The 18,725-nt window shown below is 33.1% G+C and overlaps 3 protein-coding genes across 7 annotated transcripts in view; 2 read left to right on the top strand and 1 right to left on the bottom strand.

The window, feature by feature from the left end:
* Nucleotides 1-439: 439 nt before the first annotated feature.
* Sec23 (transport protein Sec23) lies at nucleotides 440-12,996 on the bottom strand. 3 transcript variants are annotated; one of them, XM_089706904.1, is made up of 14 exons: nucleotides 12,837-12,996; nucleotides 12,460-12,748; nucleotides 11,980-12,235; nucleotides 11,226-11,796; nucleotides 10,737-10,879; nucleotides 9,533-9,672; nucleotides 8,710-8,828; nucleotides 8,037-8,190; nucleotides 7,018-7,169; nucleotides 6,209-6,383; nucleotides 5,723-5,878; nucleotides 2,398-2,463; nucleotides 2,128-2,148; nucleotides 440-1,146 (listed from the first exon to the last, which is right to left on the bottom strand). In XM_089706904.1, the coding sequence occupies exons 2-14, from the start codon at nucleotides 12,736-12,738 to the stop codon at nucleotides 1,057-1,059; spliced, it is 2,322 nt and encodes a 773-aa protein (XP_089563030.1). In that variant the 5' UTR covers nucleotides 12,739-12,748; nucleotides 12,837-12,996; the 3' UTR covers nucleotides 440-1,056. The 3 variants fall into 3 exon arrangements, with proteins under 3 accessions (XP_089563030.1, XP_089563031.1, XP_089563033.1); XM_089706905.1 differs by having other exon boundaries at nucleotides 12,460-12,768; nucleotides 12,837-12,993; XM_089706907.1 differs by lacking the exon at nucleotides 2,128-2,148.
* On the top strand, nucleotides 2,767-5,325 carry LOC149480617 (uncharacterized). Its single transcript, XM_089706859.1, has 5 exons — nucleotides 2,767-2,857; nucleotides 3,116-3,224; nucleotides 3,297-3,403; nucleotides 3,481-4,335; nucleotides 4,391-5,325. Exons 1-5 carry the CDS (start codon nucleotides 2,767-2,769, stop codon nucleotides 5,323-5,325), a joined length of 2,097 nt encoding a protein of 698 aa, XP_089562985.1.
* Nucleotides 12,997-13,276: 280 nt separating the features above from the next.
* The window catches only part of MTA1-like (metastasis associated 1-like), a 72,091-nt gene continuing 66,642 nt past the window's right edge, over nucleotides 13,277-18,725 (top strand). Inside the window, exons 1-2 of one of the 3 annotated variants that reach the window (XM_089706700.1) lie at nucleotides 13,277-13,480; nucleotides 13,588-13,817. In XM_089706700.1, coding sequence (XP_089562826.1) covers nucleotides 13,790-13,817 — 28 coding nt within the window. In that variant the 5' untranslated portion in view covers nucleotides 13,277-13,480; nucleotides 13,588-13,789. Of the gene's footprint in view, nucleotides 13,818-18,725 lie in introns of all 3 variants that reach the window. The other 2 variants (XM_089706699.1, XM_089706701.1) reach the window with 2 other exon arrangements.

Here is an 18,725-nt window from a genome sequence, read left to right as displayed (position 1 = left end):
TAGAAGTTGTATAATGTACCATTGATCCCTTGGTGGTTTACCGAAAGAAGTTTTGAAATTGGTCCAGTAGTATCAACAATCAAACTCTTCAGCTTTATATAATTAGTTCAAATGTATCTAAGTAATTTGTCTTTGTCAAGCAGCTGCTTGATTGAATGGCAAAACATGATTTAAGCAATTCGTCAAATTGGTTTTAATAAAGACTAAAGAGGCTAGGCTAATCGTCGATCTACGGGTTACGTAAAAATATAAAGATACAGTGCAAATTGTAACTGAAAAAAAAATGATCTTCTATTCTATTCATCCTCTATTGCTTATTATTGCAGGCTATTCTTTTGATTTATTTTTCTTCTAAGTTTGTGTAAACACTGCTTGGGATATAGTATTCTGAACTGCACAGTATAGAACATAGGTCTAAAAAATAAAAAAAAAACAACACTCCATTCAATAAACATTTATTCATTATAATTACAAAGAATATAAAGTTGTAACTATTAAGATAAAAGATGAAATCAGCTAAAAAGAACCCAGAAGTTGCTATTGCAAGAAAGATTTAAAATGTACGATAAAAGACGAAGCAATGAATCTAATACATAAATTCGATACTGATGTTCTATATTAAAGCATATTATTTCGCTATAGTATATCCAATTTATATTTTCTATATTTTAAAATACAATTATAAAAAGAGACAAAAACTACGAAGAATCGGTTACAACAAATTTATAGCGATTATTTTAAAAAATACACATAATTTACACTTAAATCTAATCGCAAATACGTCTCATAGTCACTTATATACAATGCATAACATTGAATTGTGTAAAATATTAAATTTTATTGGAAATTTCATACTAATACCTACCTGATGCGAAGTCATTAGAAAAAACGGTAATCTACCAATACCTTATAAATGAGATGTCTATGTAAATAATTTGTAATTTCTATGAATTTCTTTATTTTTTTTTTTATTTAGCATACTTAACAGTTGCTTGTATAGCCCTACTACCTATTATATAACCAGTCCTTTATGATTTGACCAGTTGGAGGTTTTTGTTAGGCTGTCGAGGAAACTGCTAGCTTTTTCAAATGCTCCATAAAGACTTGTAGAGATACATCGTCCGTGAGCACGGGGGCGCCACCGTCCTGTGTTATAAAAATAAATATTATTATTTATTTCATATAATATTTTGATATACAAAAGATTTAAATCACTGGTAAATATTAAATGTATGATGATTTTATCTCATTTACGTATTGAATCGTTTTTATACTTAAAGATGTACATTATATAATATTTTAAAAATAACTTGTAACTTAAGGTGTGTCGAGGCATCTATAAAAAATCGAGGCATACCAAACACTAGACTTTTTATGAAAAAAAAAGGGTTTGAATTTCATATTTACGACTTGAATAATATGGAAAGCAGTCGTAAATAAATACGATTTTATAGCTACATAAAATATAAATTACTCGAACAAAATAAACCGATATAAAAATCCACGTTTTACCAGTGATTTATAGTTTTTTGTATATCAATGTAGGAAATTTGTTAATTTTATAAGCATTCATAACATAACATAATATAGCCTTATAACCCAGTTCTAAGAATACTTATTTAACTTATGAAATTAGTAGTATCTATTAAAATATGTTATTGTTCATGAAATCCTTAAAATATTAAAACTAAAAAATAGTAATAATTATGACAATAAAATAATTTTATCAGCGTGAGTGTAAACTAATAAGATAAATACATATCAATAGATAAATTACTTATAATATTTTATTTAGATTCTTTTTAGAGTCCTTTACTTTCCTTTATTTTCGCCCTTGAAATAAAATATACTAGCCCGAATCCTACCTCACAATAAAATATGAAAAAGCAAGAGCTTCTTCAGAACTTTACACATTATCACAAAATCTCTGTTATGTCCATCATCACATGCTGTCCTTTTATAAACTTAAATATAATTATTATTAATGTATAACAAGCAACAAACAAACATAAATATAAAAACATACACACATAATACTGCATATAAAAAATAAGCAAAATCTCCATGCCAAACGAAATATTATTAGTTTCCCAAGCATTTTAATAAAAAAGTAAAAAAAAACTCTACCGCAGATGGTACTGGCATCGCCTGGTTTTCGTCGAAACAATGATGAAAAAAAAACAAAAACGTCAATTCAAATTTCAAACCATGCGTAACGCAAAATCAGTCATGCAAATAAATTTTGTTAAATTAATAGTTTTAAAAGAATAATTAAACATTCACAGCCTTTAAGTATTATTATTTTTTATGAAATAAAGTTTTAAAAAGAAAATATGCAAAAACATTAATTAAATGATAACACTGCAAATTAATAAAATAATTGAAAATGTAACTCACCCCTCCATATGCATACATGTTGTTGTGTGTCTGCGATGGGTTCACTTTGGACAAAAGGAATCGTGCCTGGAATGAAAAAAAAAAATTTAAATTCATATGTTTTCAAAATGAACAGAACTGCAGTAAAATTCGTTAACATCATAAAATATATATATCTAAGAAAAAAAAATGTAAATGCGCGCCAAAAGCTTATTTTTAATCAATTTAAATACAACTCACAGAACTTTCTTGTCTATACTCTATAATCTATGCAACCGCACCAACGACAATCGAATTTTGAAATAAGGTGAAATTTTCCTCAATAGTCATGAAGATTGGATTGTTTTCGCGCCTATGTTTTGAAAATCGAACGCGACGTCGATAACAATAATGTTGTGGCGGATTATATTCAGTGTGGTCGTTATTTCATGTACGTTATCACGAATACACGCGCACGGTCAGCGCTTAGACCGCATAAAAGGTTCCTTTAACTAATATAATATACTAGCTGTTCGCCCCTGCCCCACGCAGGTCGTTTTTTTTATTCCAAAATTTTATCAGTTATTATCCTAAACACAGTGCAGACGAATATCATTAAAATCCGTTAAGCCGATATTAAGTTAAGTGGTGTAACTAACATGATTAAACAACGTTAAATAAAAGCGTCAAATATCTCGACTGGGAAAGAGCACAATAGAAGGATTCAAATAGAAAGTTTCAAATATTGTGGTATTTTCAGATTTAATGTGTGCATTGTTCTTGAGCGGTGTGCAAAAGGAAGATTTAGACGTCAGCATGTTAATAAAACTGCAGCGATATAATGTTAATATAGACGAAATTAACAATTCGTGAGTAATAGAAGAGAATTAATAGAACTTTAAATTACTATTTAATTTAAACATTAAAATTTATATTTAAAGGCAAATGAGGGAAAAGTGTGTCACGCATAATGTATCCAAAAGCAAAACGAGCATTATTGAGAAAAGCGAAACGCCAAGACCCCCATTCAATAAAACTAGACTACAAGGTACGTAAACTATTAGGTATCTGTTAGAATTAAAAAGAAAAGCAAGCACTTAATAAGGTACCTATTTTTCTTTTTAGTTGAAAATGTGAAAGCCGTAGAACAAATTAAAGAAACTTCCGATGAAAAATATTTACAAAATAAGGATACAATTTTGCCTTGGCCGTATGAAAGGAACAAAACTAAGAAACCAATCATTGAAACAAAACCCACAAATACCATAGAGTATATAAGAGGCCAACCCGACATAGCAAGTGTCATGAAATTTTGGGAAAATTACGCGGCATCTAGCAGTAATAAGCCAAAACACAGCTCGATCGAAGTACACCAAATAAATAGTCGACGAACTACGGAAAGTACAATGAATATTGAAACTGACTCAAAAAAATCAGATGTTATTGAAAAATTGATAGAGCAATTAAACAGTTTAAACAAAAAAGATGAATCACAAGCTCCAATTGAAGTTACTCGGAAAATTAATACTGAATCCCCTGACATAAACCCTGAAGATTTTAAAATAAGTAATATTCAACAGATCCATCGTGTCAACTATCCACTCATGACCAGTGATCATATACAAAACGACAACATTAAAAATAAAAACAAAGACAATATCAAAACAGAGCAGAATCTACCCGAGCAAAACTTTAGTGATATTTTTAATGCCATTAAACAATATTCAGATACGAAAAAATATGAAGAAATATCTAGAACAGTTAAATACGAACCTGCTTATAATCCAATACCAATACAGCCTACACTAGAAGAAAATAGCAAAGACCAAAATGTGAAAGATAAAAGAGGCAATAATGAAATAGTTCCTGAAGATATAGTTCTAAAAATAGCACAAACTGTAAAAGACATGGTATTACGAGAACTACGTAAAGAATTTCAAACAACAACAACTACAACACAAAAACGTAAGTATTCCTTATAAATTACAAGTTAAACAATATTTAGTTATGTAACTAAATAATATAATCATTTCAGCTGAAATCCTATCTATATCACGCATGGAAACATATGCAAATGAAGAAAATATAATGGAGAAATTCATTCAAATGTTCCAAAGCATGACATCACAACAAAAACCTTCGAATCCTTTGAGTAGCGATAACAAAAACTCAGAAGTCAGAATCATAAAAAAGACACGTGTTCTTTTTAATCCTGACGTCATCATAAACACACAAAAGCCTTATGACCTACAACCGCAAATTCACAAACACAAATCCGAAAAGAAACCCATACCAGACGCCATAACATTCCAAACAAATTCATTAGAAATACCTCCCCTTGGAATACCGATAACCCATCGCCAATATCCCATAAATCAGAACATAATTGTAACAACGATAGCTCCGTTTAAACCCTTACAATATGACAATGGTCATATATACAGTGATGGCGCTTCAGTCAAAGTGTATCCGAAAGAAATAATACAAAGCCCATTGAACGCTAAATTTGTGAAACGCTCTGACGATTGTCACTTACACCATAATTGCAACCATAAGAATGAAGATATCATAAGGTTCAGACTGGAAGGACACAAGGAAAGCGCGAAATACGACACGGATTATTATGAGAAAATAAATTTGGGAAAACCAGTAGTAAAGAAAGATCAAATAAGTGCAGTATTATTGCCAAAATTCCACGAAAAGTTGGAGAAATCAGATGGTCTTGAGACATTTAGTGAAGACGATTGCTGTAACACTAAATACGGAATGATACCACAAATGGTTGACTGTTGCAACCAGAAAATCGCGTCGAGACAACAGATGTCGATCGCTAATATGAAGAGGGGTTCTTATGACGATACGCATTTTAGGAACTTTTTGAAGACACAACAGAAGGTCACGGATATGCTTGAGAAGATTTTAGCATCTCGGACCAAACCTGAACTACCGCGCAGTGTGGAAACAACATAATGTATACATTAAGTGAAATAAATAGCTCTGTAACTAGTTTTGTTTTATTTATCACCGACACGTGAAATATAATAACATCGAGACGTCAAATACCATTTCTTTTAAATTGTTACCCTATAACCCTAAAAACATAAAATACAGGATGTTACATTTTCATTTTCTTAGAATCATGTGACCGATCTATAACGTCATTTACACATTACACATTAAAAGTTCTCACATCGTGTATCAATTCCCGTTGTATTAAAATTCGAAACTTACATAATTTATATCTAAATATCGATACTTTATAACGGTCTAAAGACAAAAATGTCTAATATAATGCACTGTTTTTCGTAAGATCTCGTATTCCGCATGTCAGGTATACGGTACATGTGCTATAAGGCTGTATACACACCTGCGAGCCACCATGCTCCGTGTCGATGTAGCGCGGCACGGGGAAGCGCGTCTGCAGTATCTCCTGTGCGTCGTCGACCGGAGCCCGTAACAGTTGCGCGAAGCTCTCGTACTCGGGCATGTCTTGGTAGCGGAGTGCGCGCCATTGCGCTATCGTCTGGAAGTAGTGTGGACACAGCATTAAGATTATTTTACACATAGTATGAAAAATAATAAGTTCAAAATTAATGAAGTAATTAATAAAAAATAAAACTGGCACAATTTTTCTTATGCTTTTGTAAAATTTTCTACTTACTTAATTTCTATTACATATCATGAAATTAGTAGAACTAATTATTTCCTTTTTTCATTATGTATATTAAAAGTATTTAAAAGTCTGTGTAATAATAAATTGAAACTTTTTTGGAGTAAATCTAAATATTTCTCACAATCACAATTTTAACCATAACCAAAAACAAGATCCTTATTTCCAACCCTCCAAACAAACCTCTCCATGATAAATAAGTATTTGGAAGAACGTGTCCATGAGTAGAATGCGGTCCGGTTGTATGGAGGAGGTATCCAATAGTACTGGCTCTGGGGGTCCTCCAAAACTGTATGAGTAGAGGATCGGCTGGATCATAATGAGGGACTGAGTGAGGTCCTCACGCATTAGCATGTGCCTGTAACAAGAATAAATCACTTTGGTAAAAGATGTTATAGGAAAAATAACAAATAATAATAACTTTGTGTAGTAGTGTGCAGTAGTCCGATGGAGGATTTGCTCAATATACGAATGCGCGTGTGCGAATTTCTATTGCAATAGGAAAAATTTGCAATTGAAATTCGCACACATGTCAGAAGTGAAACTTCTTTGTCAAGATTCAAAGATACAAAAATCATCGCCATACTCCATAACTTGACGATATTGCCATGACGCGATCTTGAAATTTTACTCTCAACGCGCCTAAAGAATTTTCACTTCAAAAATTTGGATGAGTACAAAAAATGTATTATAGTAACTAGTCATATACCTACACATCAAATCCTGTGTTCATAATATAAACTTAAGCTTAAAACGAAAAAAAAAGACGGGTTGCACTCCGGGAGTGCCGGCAGAAGTGAAAACTTGATTATTAACGTTGAGCATGTTTGATATCCATCCGTCTTACGCTTTTTCTATCAGGTCACGTGTCCTGACGCGAGTTTAAGATTTTATACCCATTACAGAAAAAGTGCTAAACGCCGCTAAAGAAGTTTTCACTTCAAAAAACTTGCCTTATAATTTAATTTTACAATACCTATATTAAATCTTACCTATAGAAAGTAGTCTCATCTGGCGAGTTATTGAAAACTTGCAGGAACTGCGACCTCCGCAGATGGTACATGAACTGCGGGTATAAACTGAAGTTCTCTGACAGACGGAAGCTGTTCGGATCGTCCTTGCCGTACTCGCCGAACTTTTGACACTGCAAATTTAGATTTTTGTTAGATAATGATATAAAATATGAATGAGATTTGTGTAACACAATATTTATTAAAAACTATCGTTTTAATTGACAATATTAATAACTCAGGCCCCTCAATCACAGACACAATAGAAAATCTATTGTGTCGTGGACCGATCGGGCCGTTCAGGGCTCAATGGGTTAATGTTTCTATAAAATCCAGGTGTATTTTAAAATGATGTCGGAAAGTTGTTTATATGCTATGAATGATGTCGGGAAGTTGTTTATATGCTGTGAATGATGTCGGGAAGTTGTTTATATGCTATGAATGATGTCGGGAAGTTGTTTATATGCTGTGAATGATGTCGGGAAGTTGTTTATATGCTATGAATGATGTCGGGAAGTTGTTTATATGCTGTGAATGATGTCGGGAAGTTGTTTATATGCTGTGAATGATGTCGGGAAGTTGTTTATATGCTATGAATGATGTCGGGAAGTTGTTTATATGCTGTGAATGATGTCGGGAAGTTGTTTATATGCTATGAATGATGTCGGGAAGTTGTTTATATGCTATGAATGATGTCGGGAAGTTGTTTATATGCTATGAATGATGTCGGGAAGTTGTTTATATGCTATGAATGATGTCGGGAAGTTGTTTATATGCTGTGAATGATGTCGGGAAGTTGTTTATATGCTATGAATGATGTCGGGAAGTTGTTTATATGCTATGAATGATGTCGGGAAGTTGTTTATATGCTATGAATGATGTCGGGAAGTTGTTTATATGCTATGAATGATGTCGGGAAGTTGTTTATATGCTATAAATGATGTCGGGAAGTTGTTTATATGCTATGAATGATGATTAAGATAATATGAACTGTATCTCACCAATCGGATGAGCATTCTGTCGAGCCAGCGCAGCACATCGGGCCCGTCCTCGTGGTCAGCGCGGTATACCACGAGACGCGCCATTACTACGGCCGCGGCTTCTTGGTCGAAACCAGCCGCTATGTGGGGTAGGTTCACTGCAGGGTCTGCCCAGCTGTGGATGAATTATGATTAATATGTAAGAAACACTTTAAAATTCTCATTACACAGATTTATCATTTACCACAGTTTCAGAAAACAGTTTCTACAGGGACAAGTCGGCAAGTCGACATTCAAACAATTAGAGATACAATAGCCCAGTTCGAACATCGTTATAAGGAATATTCATTCAAATTAAAACCTTATTACGTGACAGCAAGGTTCGAAATCGCTCACTATGAAACTCTACCTAATATGCGCGCAGGCATAGTTTGGCTTTGGAAAATTTATACCCATCAAGACAGAAGAGAGTACAGTATAATTAAATAAAATGAAACTTATTATACAACGTAGAAAAATATTTACAAAAGCTCGTACTAACATTTTCGTTAAAATCTTATCCCATTTATGTATAACATATTTTACGATTTCTTTATAATAATCAAATGTTCTGTACGTAATTTTTATGTAATCTAAACAAATGTATGTTTAAAATCAGAGAAAATTTTCTCTATATTATGGCATCTCTACATACTTGCGTGCAATAGTAGTGACTCGGATGCGTCTCTGTCCACTGGAGTGCTGGTAGTTGGTGATGAACTGTACGCAGCCGCGACCACCTTGAGGTACCGGAGCAGCATGCTGGTTTACCACCTGTAGAATAGTATCAAAATCGGTATAATGGCTAATAATATGGTAAATAGATATAAATAAAGATATGGGTAAGTTAAAATAACAATAAATTTTCAAACAATCTCTTATTTTAATAAAAATTATGTAGTGTTGGATTTCATAATAACAGATAAAATGAAAATGTAAGATGTATATTGTTTTGTTTGCTAGGTGAGCAATTTTTTTTATTATACTGATTTCAAGGTAATCCAGAAAACTGAAATATATTTATAAAACAAACTCCCTTTCTCTGTCCTTATGTCCTTATGCATGCTTAAACCTTTAAAACTACGCAACAGATTTTGATGCGGTTTTTTTTTATAGATATAGGAATTTTCGAGAAATGTTTTAGTATATCACTTATTAAGTTTAGATATGGCAGGCAAAGCAGTGGGCGGTTCGCTAGTTAATTATCAATTTTAATATTGACTGAAATATAACGTAATGAAAAAAAATTGGTTGTTTGTAAAGTAGGTTTACGATCGAGATGTTTACGTGATAACGTCTTATTGGTGGCAGCGATCGAGATGAGACGGGAGATCGGTCCGTCTCTCTCTCGTTATACCTGCGATCGCGCTCGTGAGGTTTTGGTGTGACACAAGTTTCTGAACATGTCACCCGACTAAAACGATTTTAAAAACGTTATCACGTTAAAAATAAAAAATATCAGAATACAATGAAATTACCTCAAAGAAGATAGCCATGGTGGTGCTAGGTGTAAAAGTGCACATTTTCCATTGACAGGTGTTACCCATGCCAACCTCCTGGTCGGAAACACAGGGGCCTTTCACATTCAGCGAGACACAGGAACCAATCGCTCCGGAAACTAGAAATATTGCGTCATTATAATTATGAGGAATACTTAAAAAAATTGATTAAAATGGTTTTTAGGAATACATATTTTTCGATGATTTAAAAACACTTGTCTCTTACAAGTGTTTTTAAATCATCGAAAAATATGTAAGTAGAGTAAAAAAGATAAATGTTTGTGTTCTGAGTATGCAAGAAAAAAATAAGTACACACATGTGCATTGCAATAAACAATGTTTGATTTATTGTTGTAACAATAAGCAATGTTTTAAGAAGAAAAATGAAGTGAAAGCATAACACAAGAATGTACATTACTATAGATAAAATAGAAAATATTTAGGGCCGATTTTTCAATGCTTGGATAAAACTTATCCGTCCAATAAAGTATTACACGATAATATTAAAATGACACGAAAACTGTCAAATACGGTTAATTAGAATACGTTTTTAAAATAGTAGTTTTATACATTATTCGACGAATAAGTTTTAACCAAGGATTGAAAAATCAGCCCTTAATCCAATAAGAAAATAATAGAATTCTGATTACAAAACAAACATCAATTGAATAATTTCTTAGTGTGGGAGCTATGTTAAAACTTATCACTACATAGTATAAAACAAAGTCGATTTTTCTGTCCCTATGTCCCTTTGTATGCTTAAATCTTTAAAACTACGCAACGGATTTTGATGCTGTTTTTTTAATAGACAGAGTGATTCAAGAGGATGGTTTTAGTATGTATAATTTATCAGGTTTTAGACAAAGCGGGTGAAGCCGCGGGCGATTAACTAGAATTATATAAGTAACTAGCGGTCCGCCCCGGCTTCGCCCGTGGTACATATGAAAAATAGATGTTGGCCGATTCTCAGACTTACCCGATATGCACAGAAAATTTCATGAGAATCGGTCCACCCGTTTCGGAGGAGTATGCAGACTAACATTGTGACACGAGAATTTTATATATAAGTAATAAGCTACAGCAAATTCTTATATTGATAAATTTCTATTTGATTGTGTTTTGGCTGAAATATCATTTCATTTTCATTTTTCATAAATGTCAAGTCTAATAAGAAGTTACTTACTCTTTAGTTCTCTACTGCATTTAACTTCCATAGTTCCATTGAAAGCCATTTTATAATCTCCCTTCTGATCCTTAGCAAACACTCGTTGGAATGTTTGCTTGAATAGAGATGAATTAAACGAGTCACCCATTACCATATGACCCCTGAAATTGAATCATATAAATTAATTGTTATTCTATTTCGTTTTTTTAGACACAATTTACATATAGATAATTTATTAATTACTATATTCATTTTGTATGAGAATTGCATTGTCATACCAAACAATATTTGCATAATCTTGAATGAATTGAAAAAAATATTTTATAGAATATTGTAAATTTTAAAAGAATATAAAGATAGGTCAATAATGTTGCCTAGGAGTGGAGAAAGACGCGGGTTCGAATCCCGCCTTGTGATCGTTTTTTTCTATACTTTAAAAATTTCAATTTATAAAGCATTTGAACGCTATAAAACTAAAAATATCATAGAATAGTAATAATAACAAACCCAGTTGAGTTACAGCACTGCTTCATCTCCATAAGACCAGTTTGATCTAACGCACATGAATAAATGTCAATCGCATGACCATTAGTCGCGGACCTCAAAGCTAACGCCTCATAATGTTTGATCGCCTTCTTCATGTATTTAGCATTATCCTTGTGAATGTCATGGTGGGAACGGATAGGTTGCTTCAGTTCATCGTTAACAACTTGACCTGGGCCCTGCGAGCAAGGACCACCAAGGAACATCATGATCCTGGCTCCAGTATTGGGATAGGTCACTTCCAATAGCCCAACAGCTAAAGAGAGAGCGACGCCACTGCTTCTCAATGGACGTTTACCAACACCTAGAGGCCAGGGGTCACGGCCCAGTTCACTTAACAAGTCAGTTAGAGCCATGTCGCATTGCTTAACTGGTTGCAAGAATCGGTGAGCCGGTGTCTGTGGCACAGGGGCCCCTTGTCTCTGCTGAGGGTTCGGTACATTCACTCTGCCGATCGCAAGTTGCTCTTGAATCTGCTTCGCTGATAAATCTTTTGTTCCTTTGAATACATAGCACTTGTATATTCCTTCAGATCCTGAAAAATTATTGCATTGTTTTAGTTTTGAAATATGATATCTTGATTAATATTAATCATAAAGGTTGATATAAAAGTGTTGCAATACAAGTATTACAAATAAATTTTCTCGTTTCATATAAACTGTTACTCAATGGAAAAGCATGATTTCATTACGCAACGATGATACAATATTTCACATACCCAATTCATGTATTTGAACCATGCGTCCAAAGGTGATCAGACCGACTAGAGCATTCTGCGGCATCAAACTGAGTGATGTTTGGAGAGAATCTTTCAACGCTCCCAGTTCCTCCTCATCCATACAAGTGTCGACAACTAGCAGGAAGATGGGCGGCATGCTGTGTGCCCGAGTTATAGTGTATTCTATTGTTGAAAAGTTGGGGATCAGCTCGGCCGGTTGGTGCTGTTCTGATATCGCAGCATATTGCGGCGGGAACTGTAATATTTGTGTAAATTTATTGGATTGAATGATTGAAACATTTTGGAGAATGAGTCATGTATTAATTAATGTAATATGTAATTTATTTGTAATTTATTTGTATTATTTGTAATAATATAAATATAGAACTAATGCAATAATACAGTGTAGTTTTATTTAGTTGATACAGTTTAAGTTACAAATATTGAATGTTCAGTCATAAATTACACAGATATACTTACAGGATTTCTTTGGAAACAGAAGTTGCAAACCCATAACTTGGCTCTATAATCAACTTGGCACATTGGATTTAATACAGCACGACACGTATTACGTGTACATAGCACTGGCTCGTATTGAATAGGTGGTAAATCGGGACGTTCCTTCAACGGCTGGTACAAACTAACGAGAGGAACCACAAGTCTCGTAGCTTCGATTCTACTCGAAGGCCACACGTTCCACGTAAACCGTATTCCATCTCGATCTTCATTTTGCTGTATAAACTCCTCGTACGTCGCCATGTCGTTAATTCTGATCAGAAAACATACAAACTATGAAACATAACTTAGAGAAAACATCATTGTAATTATACGTGACAAAGCGACATAAGATTACCTACCAGGATCTCATGTGTTGACCTTAACAAAAGCACATTAAATTTACGTCTTCAAACCACAACTCTTATGTTTAATTTAGTTGTTTTACAAGAAATTATTGAACAACATCAATCAGAATCCACTAGGTTTTTGCCGAGCTGATTTGGCAATTGTCAAAACCAAAGACATCGAACTGTCACCTGGCCACGTCATTTTTGAAAACGCAATACAATATATTGTTCATCAAAATTAATGTTATTTTAGTATAATTTTATGTCTTCCATTTATATATAGTTTAAAATATATTATTTTAAATTAATATATTTTGATGAAACACTCTATGGTAAAAGTCTATGTACCAAAGACAACGTTAGCAAGTCTAGCGTCTTTTATCTATGGCTCAGATAGTTACGTTCCTTTTTCACATAAAAAGTATAAATTAGTATAAAATTATATAAAATATTATATGTGATTTTAATAAATACTGTGCAAACCGATTAAAAAAATAATATAAAACTTATAAACAAGTGTAAAAGTGAACAGTTACATAAAAAAACGTTGTTAAATTGGGAACGTTTACGGGTCATTAGTGTGTAAACCCAGTAATGAAACGTTCCTGAATGAAATATTTTTTTTATTTTGGGACATAGTAAATTATATTTCGTTTGTAAGACATGGTTTTTAAAATTTATTGTATTTTATACAATACAATCAATGTGTTTGGACATAATAAGTGATTATAAATTAATTGATATGTCATTGCTTTGTTTTAAGAGCAGGAAGTTTACATCAAAAAGTGCGACTGCGCACTGGCCAAATTAGTAGGTAGTGTGAAAGAAAATGGCGATCAGCGAAAGGCGTCCGGAGTTAACGTGATGAAAAACATTGTTAAAAGCTCAATTACATAGTGTTATAGTTATTAATTGTGTCAGATGTAGATTAATTAAGTGTTAATGAATAGTGATTGTGTATAAAAATGGCTGCGAATATGTACAGAGTCGGCGGTAAGTAACAATAATTGGTTATTTTTGTTGAAGCTTCGCCGGTTCACCGCCAGCCGACTAGCGGTGCTTTGCTTTGAATGTCGTACCTTCATTAATTGTTCACATTAATTAGTCCAATAATACAGAAATACACCGTTTTGCCGCTATTTTGATCGATTTCAAAGCTATTTGACAGATCTTTTTGCGGTAAAACAATGTTTATATGAAATATTTATTTTACCAAAATTCTCAAATAGGACATTAGCATTTGCATCTAGGTATCATTGTATCGGCTTGCGTATCTCGGTGCGGAGAGCGAGGCATGGTACTTTAGTCATCAAGTATGTTTTTCCGTTCGTTATCAAACTTATTTGCGAGAGTTTTGTTAGTTTTGACGTGAGATTTTAGGTTATAACCAATGTTGTCAAAACAGTTTTGTCATATTTTTCATTATTTATTAAATGGAATGTGTGTATTTCTATGCACTTAACGTTCTTTGAAGGCAACATAACACAAATTTCATAAAAGTATATAATTTATGTGTATTTGAAAAATAGTAATATTTCGAATTCGTAGTATTTAGAGGTAGTAGTAATACAATAAGAGTGGTTTAGAGATACCGCGAGGACCCGGCGACTTATGTGGCGCGCTTCGCGGTCGCCGCGGCGAATGTTAATTAGCTCTTCCCTTTAGACAACTTCCTATCACTAAATACCGCGCCATTGAAAAACTTGTCATACCACTCTTTGGGTTAATTATTTTTCGTTGAAACATGTATTCAAATAAATGAAACTTGAATTTTTTTTTGATTACTTAAACCTGATAAGATGTTTGATAAACATTAGTAAAGTCATTTTTTTAAATTGTACATTGAATGAAAGTTACTGCATCACAAGATCATTATTTAATAAAATATCACAACCAAAACCAAAGTATTCAGTACCTATATTGTTCAAATCAGATAAAGACATTTCAACGACAATCACTATAGAATGAAGAAGTGTGCAAAATTCTGATATTGAAAATGTTCTCTGATTGTGGATATATTTTTGCAGTGACCTCAAGCACCTGCATACATAATACACTTGTATCTGACAAAGAATTGCTTGACCTACATTTACTGCCTTGAGTTTTTTGTGTAAAGAAATTGACTTACTGTTGAGGTCAAATGCTACTTTTAATCAATATCAATAATATAAATATTGTATTAACCCATTGACCACCGAGCGCCCCGATCGGGGCGCGACACAATAGATTATCTATTGTGTCTGTGACTCCGGGGACTGATGGATTAATTCTATTGTCCAAAGTTAAATATGCTAAGAATATTACACTAGAGAGTAATAATTGTAAAAAATAATCAGGGGTTTTGTTTCCAACAAGAAAGAGATGATATAAAAATTACATATTGGATTGATGTAGGTTTACGTTTAGAACCACTCTCAAATTCTATAGAAAACTACATATTATGAAGTATTCTTAGAATATAAATGCTGAAATTATTGAAGAATGTTGACAACAGAGTAATAAGCATTCAAATTGTTTATTTTTCTTATGTTCATTCCCACCACATTCTACAGGACTGATGAACTTGAAAGTTTCTATAACTATTCACTATAAAAACCAATAAAAATGACATTATTCATAAACAAAAAAATATTTGTTAGTCTTTAAATGAAGATCAGTGAGATTACTAGGTAAATAAGATATAGTAGTCCTTTCACCGCACATTCCCAAAACAACAGAAGTAAAAGAAACAATGATAAAGCTTAAAATATGTCTAGGTTTAGTCACTAAAGAAATATTCATAGTTACATAGTAAATATTTCATATTAAATTTTATTAAATAATAAATTTTATATTGATTTATTTAATGTATTATTATGTGTACATTATAATGTTAATACAATTTTATTATTACATGAATAATAACAATATAAACAAAAATTTATCTTTCCACAAATTCTCTGATAAAGGTTCAACAGATAAACAACATCTTTTATTAAAATTGATATATGTACATATCTTTACTTACGGATAGTCTATACTTATGTACATATAACAGGGAAAAACAATATGATATGTATAAATGATGTAAACATAAATGTACAACAAAAAATAAATTGATAAAAAAAATCAATCATTCCTCATCAATTATGTTAAAAACAAATTTTTAAGGTTTATCTATTCAATTAATTGTAATATTCTCTAAACTTATAAATTTCTGTTCTTGTACCATTCAAATAAAATTTTCTACATTTGATGCTATACGAATTTTACGCAATTTATCCCCTCAGGGCGCTTGTGCACTACAAGGAATTTTACTGTCCGGCATTCCGATTTTTTACGGTCCGGTGTGGCATGAAAAAACCGATGAATTGCTTGTGCACCTGTCCGTCTTTACTCGGATCAGTGCGGTACAGTTCAAGGAAGTTTGGCGGTATAATGCTATCATAAATGATTGTGTTTGCATTTTACAAGAAACGAGTAAAAAATATAGAAGGTGAAATATTATATTACTTCGTTATAATAAAAAGTAAAGTTCCGTAAGAGATTTAGGGTGCACTCACACACATCAGTCACCGTCACGGCACGTCACCGGACAGGATTAAAAAAAAATATGTATCAATAGTTCTAGTATGACTCTGTTCCCACACGACAGTCGCCGGCACGAAATCTATCAGTGACGTCCCCGGTCAGGCACGTCAAATAATCTTTCCATACATGTATCATACTTTTATCCCCACTCACCCGGTGCCGTCACGTCTCAGTTCAGTCAGCGTCGTGCTACCGTCAATTGCTACATGTTCTCTAGCGTGACACACGTCTAATCACTCACTAACCTGATGTATGTGTTCAATGATTCAGTCAAACCGGCGACGTAACTGACGGACAACATGACGGTGACTGGTGTTTGTGGATACGTACACAAACCGTCACCGATCAGTCATCGGTGACTTGACGGTGACTGATGTGTGTGAGTGCACCCTTAAAATGCGTGTTTCACTTATTTATTTTAATCGGTGACGAGGAGCTAAAGCTATTCCCACTTGAACTTTATCTTACCAACACACTTAGATAATAATTATAGGTCAATGCTTGGTCAATGTATATAAAATAACGATACCGACTTCTCAAATCTCATTGCCAACTAAAAGAAAGTAAAACAAGAGCTTGCTTTCAATTGGCATATGCAGTAAAAACAGTAAAATCCAAGCAAGTGGGCATTCGAAAACAATTATACCTACAGCGACTCGTAGACACAAAAAACCATCCGGAATAGGGAAAAGTAAAATGTCGGACAGTAAAATTACGTATAGTGCACAAGCTAGTATATAGATTAATGGCGTGCCATACCGGACCGTAAAAAATCGGAATGCCGGACCGTAAAATTCCTTGTAGTGGACAAACGCCCTCACTCTATGACCTATTATGACCCTCTTGTTTGGTCATTTACCATAACCATTAATTGTTGACCTCCCAGTAGTATGAAGACGCGTACATGGTAGAGATCAAGCGCACTCGCGTTATGCATATTCGTACGTGTAAAAGGGACACAATCTGACCGTGCATTCTTTACCTTATCTAAGGCAAATACACTTTTAATATTGTATACAGAATCATATTATACCTAAGTAAAGATGAGATTAGGTAACGTTTCTTAATTCAACGTAAAAATTGTATTTTGCGACAATTAATAATTTACTATGTAGAGATTAGTGATTACGTATTCGTTTTTAATGTTCGCCGTTACGTAAAGATTGTACCGAACGATCTATCTTTAATAATATTTGTTTATTCGTCACTCAAGGTGTTAAAATATAGATAACGTGAATCATTTTCAATAGATTTGTGAATTAATCCCGCGCCAGCATTGATACAAAAAATTTCCTTTGTAAAAGTGACCAAATTATTCGTCGCTTGATCAATTCGCGGATCTGCCACAATAATCGGTTTACATCGTGGCGTCGTTGAAAAGTGGTAGAAAAATAAAAATGCATTTCTATTGCGTGGTATGAAACTTTCACACGACACGGTTTCTAATGTCGTGTGATACATAATATTTAATTTAATCGATAACAATTTGTTGAACCCATTTTGGATAATATGACTACTACATATATCAATCTTATCACCTTTGCTACACTTTGTACCTAGCTAAAAGAATACGGAATTAAAAACAATATGTTTACGATTCACAATAAAATAAAACATTTTATTGAAGTTCGTGTTTAATTTGTATTGGTATAAAATATTAATCATTATAAAAAATGCACAAACTAGGTATATCAAATAAGTAGAATTTACATTTTAATAAACGTACATACAAACGTGAATTCGCTTCAAACATTTTATAATAATATGCAATTATTCATTCTAGAAGTTAATTAAGAACAGTAAATGATAATTAAAGTTATGTTCCTCTCCGAGGATTTGATGCAGTCCGATGAAAAGATGTCGTAAAAGATCATCCTCTGAAGAAGCGGAATGGTAGGTATATCCGTTAACAACAAACTATGTTCGAATTTAAATATGATTATTATAAACACAAGAAAAAGTTTTTAGAACCCCCTTTCTGTATAAATTGGAAAATAAAAGCCAAGTTTTATAAACATTGAATTCAAATATTATAATCCACGCCCGTAATGATAGTTTTGGCGACTTGACATGGGGACACCCTTTCGCGATCACGAAAGATAAACAAAAAGTCCAGCTATACTAACTGAATCATTATTTTATATTTATCATAGTACCTATCTGTCTATATCATATATTATGTTAATAAGAATAACGCTATGCAATATCAATGTTTAAATATTTTCGTTACTTCACAAATTGCCGACAGCAAAAGAAAAACAGCGGTCCGACTCCAGAGCGACTCGCGACTTGCAACTTGCAATGCGGCTTCGCTAAGCGTGCTGCGAGGAA

Source organism: Colias philodice, chromosome 18 (assembly GCF_061535455.1).
Source record: "Colias philodice isolate Cphi_HAF_F1 chromosome 18, ilColPhil1 Martin Lab GWU primary, whole genome shotgun sequence".
In the NCBI taxonomy this organism is placed as follows: domain Eukaryota; kingdom Metazoa; phylum Arthropoda; class Insecta; order Lepidoptera; family Pieridae; genus Colias; species Colias philodice.
Note: the sequence above shows the minus strand (reverse complement) of the source record. Positions and strands in the feature narration are given on the sequence as shown.

Excerpts from the sequence above, each read along its gene's own strand:
- LOC149480617 (XM_089706859.1), top strand. The coding sequence starts at position 2,767 with ATGTTGTGGCGGATTATATTCAGTGTGGTCGTTATTTCATGTACGTTA. Across the intron at positions 2,858-3,115 it reads GCGCTTAGACCGCATAAAAG|ATTTAATGTGTGCATTGTTC; the intron begins GTTCCTTTAACT and ends TGGTATTTTCAG. Across the intron at positions 3,404-3,480 it reads CAATAAAACTAGACTACAAG|TTGAAAATGTGAAAGCCGTA; the intron begins GTACGTAAACTA and ends TTTTCTTTTTAG.
- Sec23 (XM_089706904.1), bottom strand. The coding sequence starts at position 12,738 with ATGGCGACGTACGAGGAGTTTATACAGCAAAATGAAGATCGAGATGGA. Across the intron at positions 12,236-12,459 it reads TCTGTTTCCAAAGAAATCCT|TTCCCGCCGCAATATGCTGC; the intron begins GTAAGTATATCT and ends CAAATATTACAG. Across the intron at positions 9,673-10,736 it reads ATGCAGTAGAGAACTAAAGA|TTTCCGGAGCGATTGGTTCC; the intron begins GTAAGTAACTTC and ends CAATATTTCTAG.